General features: G+C 40.1%; 1 protein-coding gene across 1 annotated transcript; it reads left to right on the top strand.

Annotated features, from left to right (window-relative positions):
- The first annotated feature begins 864 nt into the window (after positions 1 to 864).
- On the top strand, positions 865 to 4,440 carry LOC128070110 (E3 ubiquitin-protein ligase RLIM-like). The gene is made up of 2 exons (XM_052663411.1): positions 865 to 1,108; positions 2,774 to 4,440. Exons 1-2 carry the CDS (start codon positions 865 to 867, stop codon positions 4,438 to 4,440), a joined length of 1,911 nt encoding a protein of 636 aa, XP_052519371.1.
- Positions 4,441 to 7,834: the final 3,394 nt, after the last annotated feature.

Below are 7,834 nucleotides of genomic sequence, written 5' to 3'. Positions count from 1 at the left end.
AATACTGCAGGTAAAATAACTATCACGGATCCATTTTTTAAAGTTCCTGTGATAATCTGGCTAGTTTCGTTTGCAAGAGACACAAGGACAAAAACGAAACAATGCTTTTGTGGAGAAGAAATTCCCTGGATGAGCAGAAAAACCTGCCCAAGTTTTGGTGTTTTCTGTTTGTTTCAAACAGGATTGAGGGGTCATATAATCAAGACGAAGCCATTAAGAGTTAAAAGGGAGAGGACACACTGAAGAGATTCAACTAAGACCCTGGGGAATAATCAAAAATTGTGAATTACTTTCTTAGTGAGAGTCTAAGATCTGAGGAATTCATGAGGAGAAAAGGGAGCGGTCTCTCGGCACCTGAAAATGAGAAATGGTACATTTAATGAGGCTGACTTTGGCATGGCATTTTGAAGCAGGTTGTCATATAAAATGTACCGAATGAAAATGCGATCTGAAAGCCTGAGAACAGGCTGTGGCCGGGCGGGGTGGGGGCGGGCGGAGAAAGGTTAAGGATGGTGCTTGGTACATTATAAACCCTCAGAAACATTGACTGCTTTTGAATGAAATGAAACCCAACCTGAATCCAGTCCCTACTCAGTTACCTAAGGAAGACAATGGATGCCTAGGCAACGCCTAAGCAAGTTATGAGGTAGAGGCGAATCTCAATTATTGCCTCACTAGAGGCTACAGAGCTGAGGTGCAATGGCGGAGTAGCGGAGCAGCGGGGAACCTAGGTGGACCATTATCTGACTGAGTGTGTTCGGGTCACTCCCGGGCGGAAGTAGAAGCTGAAGATTACTTGACTGCCGGTTTTGCATTTCAGCGCTAAGTCATGAAATTCAGATAATTTTCCAGTTGTTCATCGAGATGGAAAGCTCAGATTCCGACGATGAAGAAGACAGGGTTTCGGTCCAACACAGCGGTCAGATAGACCGATTGGCTCGAGAAGATGATTACTACCGATTCATAAGTGATCTGAGTGAAGAAGATTACATACTTATGAGGGACAACAATTTGCTCGGCCCCCTTGGTGAAAGTACGGAAGAAGAGTTGCAGAAGAGGCTTCAAATAATGAAAGAAAACCTACGACAAAACTCAGATGAAAATACAGGTATATTTCTCTCTGGGGGGAATAGGATGAGATAAAAAAAAACTTCATGATGCTAAATAATCACTTCATAATAGTAAATATACAGAAGAGGCATAAATTACTTGGTAAGGTACTTCTCATAAAAAAAGAACTGACATTTACTTGATTTGCAGTGAGAATGCCAGAGTAGGTGCGTTTTTTTTAGTTTTTTGTTTTTCCTGATTCACATTCGGATTGTTTTAATTGGGAAACAGTGTGAAGTAGACCACTGGTTTTTGTTTGTTTTATGGTTGTGTACCTCAGTGGAAAGTACCTCCTATGTCCTGAATTAGTTTCTCTATGAAAGTGAAAGTCTCTCAGTTGTGTCAGACTCTTTGCAACCCCATGGACTATACAGTCCATGGAATTCTCCAGGCCAGAATACTGGAGTGGAGGGGATCTTCCCAACCCAAGGGATGGAACCCAGGTCTCCCGCTTTGTAGGCAGATTCTTTACCAGTTGAGCCTCAAGGGAAGCCCAAGAATACTGGAGTGGGTAACCTATCCCTTCTCCAGTGTAGATCTTCCCAAACTGAACAGGGATCTCCTGCATTGCAGGCAGATTCTTTACCAACTGAGTTATGAGGGAAACCCTCTCTATCCATATAGATGTGTTTTTAAAAAAAAGGTAAAAAGAAATATTTTATATTCTAATAAAGTAGTTCTCAACTGGGGACAGTTTTGCTCTCCCCCACCCCAAAGGACATTTGACAATAGCTGGAGATATTTTTGGTTGTCACAGAAGGAGGCATGGGCATTACTAATATCTAGTGGGCAGAGACCAGGGATGCTGCCAAATATGACACAATGCACAGGGTAGTTCCCCAAAACAAAAATTGCCCAGTGCCAAAATGTAAATAGTTCTAAGCCGAGAAACCCTGCTGGAACCTCAGATATGGTGCCTTCTCTCCCAGTGTAAAATAGAGGATTTTACTACCTAATGAAGAGGATACTATAATACTTAGGTTCTGGAATGTGGTCTTATATGCACCATGCTAGGTTCAGTCTATTCATTTGATCTGACGTTCAGCTTAATGCCAATTAAAAATCTTGGTAATATTAAGAAGTATTCAAAATTCAAATACTTTTAATCCTATAAACTTTGTTTATATTTGGGCAATAATCTTGTATTTTAAAACAACTTATACATTATCAAAAGCATATAACAGCCCAGGAGTAGTAATATTGGAGACTAATAAGAATTAGACAATAATATCAATTGAATTAAAATACTAGCACTGTACCTTAACTGGTGTTTACCTGGTTTAACTGCTTTGGTGTTTTGACAGTGGACTGAAAAAAAAATGTTGTCTCTTGACATTCCTCCCACAATGGGCTGTGTATATGATGAAATATCGAAAAACAAACTTCCTTCAGATACCCTTTGTAAAAAACTCTAAATTTACCTAGGATTAGTGTACTCTTTTTCAGACGGAATTGAAACTTCCCTGCCTTTACTAATAAATCTAGATAATAAAGCTTTTAAAATATTAATTCTGTAAATGTGAAATCAGTTGAAAACATCTGAGTGTTTAAGTTCTCATTTTTGTTTGCTTTTTAAACAAAGTTTCAGAGTGCTATTTTATGATGGTTCCATTTTTGGTAGTTCTTTTATGGCCTCTCTCCCCCTCCTTTTTTTAATTGACAGATAGAGGAGATGCTTCAGATGATGTGTCTAGCGATGATTCTCCACTAGACTGGCTTACCACTTTCAGACAAACTGAAAATGTGACAAGTGAACAAAAAGAAAATCAGTCTTGGAGAGAACAGATCCAAATTAGTGCTAACAGTGATGAGCTCAGATTCAGCTTAGAAATAAATCTTGACCTTGATGATAAAAACTCAAATCCAGAGAATGAATGTGTAGCATCTGCAAAACTTCCCAGAAGAGAAGATACGGAAGACAGCCAAAGGCAAGTGGAAAATCCACAATCTGAGTCACTATTTACAACAGCATCTGCATCAGAACACGATACAATGGAAACATTAATGGAAGTCCCACCGACTAGAAGTCAGAGAAGAGCAAAATGTATGAGCCCAATCTCTCGGAGAACCAGAGCAAGGACTGACAGTTCGCCACCTTCACATTCACTGTGGGAAATTTTTCAAAGAATGAATGAAGATATACCATCTCAGACTTTTAAACAACCTCTCATAAGTGAGAATGATACATTTTCTAGAACTGGGCATAAAGAAACATTGAGACAGCAAATGCCTGGACAGGAGTTGCAAAATAGGGGTCTTATTGAAACTTCTAGAACTAGGAATGCTGTTCCTGGAGAATGTTATTCAGACACAACGTGCAGTAGTGAACCTTTGGAAGTGAGGGAAACAAATCCAACCACACCCTTCAATCTTGAAGTAGGACGAGTTCCTTGTCCAGTTCATTGTCGAGCATGTTCTCAGAGAGACAGCAGAGTTAGTAGTACTCAGTTAACATCTGACTCACCAAACAACACTACCACTTCAGAAAGTGAGCAAGAAGAACTGAAGCCAATGTTTTCACATTCTGAAGAGGCCAATGAGAGTGCTTATGTCAATACCATCAGAAATCCTGTTCACAGAATTTTAAATACTAGCTTAAGTGATACAACATCTGTTCCAACTCAGAGTACATTATGGCAGACAATGACAGGATTTAGTAACTCAAGTAATCTTATGGACAGTGGCAGTAACTTAGAGCATAGTGTCTCACCTCCAAGTGAAAACATGGAAAGGGCAGAGTCACCAAATGAAAGAAATGGACCTAGTGGTAGCAGTTGTAGACCTAGTTCTGCTTCAAATGCTAGCTATGATCCTGATTCAAATTTCACACTGATTTCAGGTTCAGTCCCCAATTATATATCTAGCTCCCATTCTACTCCTATGTCCAATTCTAGCTCAAGTGATGAAGATTCAGAAATTAGCTCACAGGTGTTTGAAGACAGTGAAGAAAGCAGCTTATCAACAGGCTTATCAGAGACCAGGCAAGAAGGTAGACGAATGACCCCAATAATATTTGATGATAGTGACTCTTGGTCCTCCCTTAATCTGGATCAGTTTTTCCTACAAAATGAAGATGACCCATACGAACCAACAGGACTTACCAAAGCACAGATTGAGAACTTGGCTTTAAGATCTTTTGGAGAGAATGAAGCATTTAAAGCCTGTAGCATTTGTATCACAGAGTACACTGCAGGCAACACACTACGCATCCTACCTTGCTCCCATGAATATCATGATCACTGCATTGATCACTGGCTGTCTGAGCACACAACCTGTCCTATTTGTCGTGGGCCAGTAGTGGATCCCTCTGAGGCAGATAATTCTATGTGAGATCTGAATTCTCAGATATCTAAAATGTTACAGTGATGGACAAAAGTCAGCTGCTTCATGTCCACTTTTAGAGCTATTTACCTTTAAACATAACAATCTGAACCTATATGGAACAATCTGAACTGAATTACTTGTTCCTGAAGAAATTATTGGGCTTTCCCCAATTTCTGTTTCATAATAAAAGAAAATATTAAAAAGTCAAAAATTATTGTTCTCTTTGACAATAAAAATGAATTACACACCATAGCACTGCACTGAATTTCAATAGAAAATTAGCATGTGCACTGGGTTGGGATATTCCTGATGCCATGAGCGAAATGTTCTAGTATGATAAAATCAATCCAGATAGATCCTAGTAGTATTTTCTAGTCATAAATCCCAAGTATCGCTTGGCCCTGTTCAATCCTGGTTGTGTATGCAAAGAAACAGGAACCCAACTAAATAATTAAGAAGCAATTTAAGACTATTAGAGCCATTCACATACAAAGGTCATGTTATATTCATCAGTTCAGTTCAGTCACTCAGTCATGTCCAACTCTTTGCAACCCCATGAATCGCAGCACACCAGGCCTCCTTGTCCATCACTAACTCCCGGAGTTCACTCAGACTCACGTCCATCGAGTCAGTGATGTCATCCACCCATCTCATCCTCTGTCGTCCCCTTCTCCTCCTGCCCCTAATCCCTCTCAGCATCAGAGTCTTTTCCAATGAGTCAACTCTTCGCATGAGGTGGCCAAAGTACTGGAGTTTCAGCTTTAGCATCATTCCTTCCAAAGAAATCCCAGGGCTGATCTCCTTCAGAATGGACTGGTTGAATCTCTTTGCAGTCCAAGGGACTCTCAAGAGTCTTCTCCAACACCACAGTTCAAAAGCATCAATTCTTCGGTGCTCAGCCTTCTTCACAGTCCAACTCTCACATCCATACATGACCACTGGAAAAACCATAGCCTTGACTAGACAGACCTTTGTTGGCAAAGTAATGTCTCTGCTTTTGAATATGCTATCTAGGTTGGTCATAACTTTTCTTCCAAGGAGTAAGCGTCTTTTAATTTCATGGCTGCAGTCACCATCTGCAGTGATTTTGGAGCCTCAAAAAATAAAATCTGACACTGTTTCCACTGTTTCCCCATCTATTCCCCATCAAGTGATGGGACCAGATGCCATGATCTTCGTTTTCTGATAGAACGCCATAAAAAGCTTTGAAACCCTTCTCTTCCTATCTCTCTCCAGCAGTTTATCCCACCCTCCTAGTATTACCTTAAAGTTTCTACTATTCCCCACTACCAATGTATTAGTCAGAGTCCAACCAAAGGCTGACGGCACACTTTAAAAGAGTGATGAAATATCATTTAATGAGGAGACTAAAATGTGAAATAATGAAGATAAACCAAAAGATGATGAAGTACCCAGAGGCTAGCAACTGAGAAGCCAGTATTAGAACCTCTAGGTTTGAAGGGGCATAGAGAGATTTGGGTTCCTGCAACCCAAATGTCTTAAGAGTTGTAGAAGTCCACCCAGCAAGAGCTATAAACTGAGAAAATGGCAGCCACTGTCAATCCAAAGTTTTGGAGAGGGAGCCTCACAGAAATGAATAACTCTTACCTTCTTTGCTCCTGACTTCTGATCTTTTGTCAGCAGTTCAGTCAGTTCAGTTCAGTTCAGTCACTCAGTCATGTCCAACTCTTGGCAACCCCATGAATTGCAGCATGCCAGGCCTCCCTGTCCATCACCAACTCCTGGAGTTCACTCAAACTCATGTCCATGGAGTCGGTGATGCCATCCAGACATCTCGTCCTCTGTTGTCCCCTTCTCCCCCTGCCCTCAATCCCTCCCAGCATCAGAGTCTTTTCCAATGAGTCAACTCTTCGCATGAGGTGGCCAAAGTACTGGAGTTTCAGCTTCAGCATCATTCCCTCCAAAGAACACCCAGGACTGATCTCCTTTAGAATGGACTGGTTGGATCTCCTTGAAGTCCAAGGAACTCTCAAGAGTCTTCTCCAACACCACAGTTCAAAAACAGTTCAGTTGTTCACATTAGCCAAATCTAACCTGAAGGACTGATGCTGAAGCTGAAGCCAATACTTTGGCTACCTGATGGGAAGAACCGACTATTGGAAAAGACCCTATTGGCCAGTGCAAACAATTTTGCTTAACGTTTTCCATCCTGATACAGGTGAGAGTACATCATATTACCACCTAAAGCAACAGTCATAACTTTGTACAATTGCAACCTGTACAAATGCAGGTAGTATTAAGTATAAACCTGCTCTTAAAATTTAGTCAGAAACATCAGTGACCTTTATTTCCTATATGAATTGCTGGTGGCCAAAGTATTTGCAAGTAACTACAGAATATAAATGGGGAGTGGTGGTGAAGTTTTTAAATTCACCTTTCAGCTAGCATATTTTTTCACACAGAAGACATCTGCATGGCCACACATGAAGGCTTAGATCAAACCTCTGAAATTAACATTAACTAATACTGAAACTTGTTTGAATATTCTGATTTTTTTGAATATTCTGATTTTTATTAAGCATTTCTGATACCAAGTGTACTTCATCTACTGTGAGTAGAATAATTATAACAGCACTTGGTTTTCATACTATTCTAACAGGTTCCAGTCTTCCAAAGGATGATAATTACTTAATTAATGCTTCAGTACATTCACATACACCTTCTGTGGTTGACAGAATTCTAAGATGATGCCTAATGATCCTCAAAGTAGCCCCTCCACTTGAGTATGAGACCTGTAAATATGATGGAATATTGTTCCCATTATCAGATTATGATAAACAGCACAGTTGATTGGGAAATTATCCAGAGTGAGCATGTCCCAATCAGGTGAGCACTTAAAAGGCACAGAGAGCACTTCTAATCCATATAAGATGTTTTTTGCTCCTCTTTCCCTGCTCCCCATTTATAAGCCCAACTATATATCCTGGAAACTATATGAGACAACCAAATGTGAGCTCTGAAAGATCTAAAGAAGAAGGTGAATTGGCTAGGGAGCCTTAGAATGACTGAGCAACTTCATGGTGGGGCATCTTATGAACTCTACCAAGAAGAAATGCGACCCAAACCCAGCATGCCCTCTAAACTTAGTAACAGTAAGTGGCTCAAATGGGCTCTTCCACTATCACATCAAATAGGAATCCCACAAATACCAAAGGAACTCTGCAGAAACTAAAAGGAGAAACAATTGGAATTATCTTTCCCAGGGTATGGGAGGATTCCTGGAAGAGATGTTACCTGAGAAAAAGAGGATAAAAAGAAATTTCCAAGTGACTAGGAGACATTTTTTAGCTTTTATTTCTATTCATTTCCCATAAAGAAAGATTAACTCAAAAAGATAAAAAGATATAAAAGCAACAACTCACTACAAATTCACAAATAC

The sequence above is a fragment of the Budorcas taxicolor genome, chromosome X, assembly GCF_023091745.1.
Source record: "Budorcas taxicolor isolate Tak-1 chromosome X, Takin1.1, whole genome shotgun sequence".
NCBI lineage: Eukaryota > Metazoa > Chordata > Mammalia > Artiodactyla > Bovidae > Budorcas > Budorcas taxicolor.
The sequence above is the reverse complement of the archived record's forward strand: the minus strand, read 5'-3'. Positions and strand labels throughout refer to the sequence as shown.

Bases quoted from the DNA above. Each gene is read 5' to 3' on its own strand.
- LOC128070110 (XM_052663411.1), top strand. From the start codon at position 865: ATGGAAAGCTCAGATTCCGACGATGAAGAAGACAGGGTTTCGGTCCAA. The intron at 1,109-2,773 runs GTATATTTCTCT...TTTAATTGACAG, and splicing joins AAACTCAGATGAAAATACAG to ATAGAGGAGATGCTTCAGAT.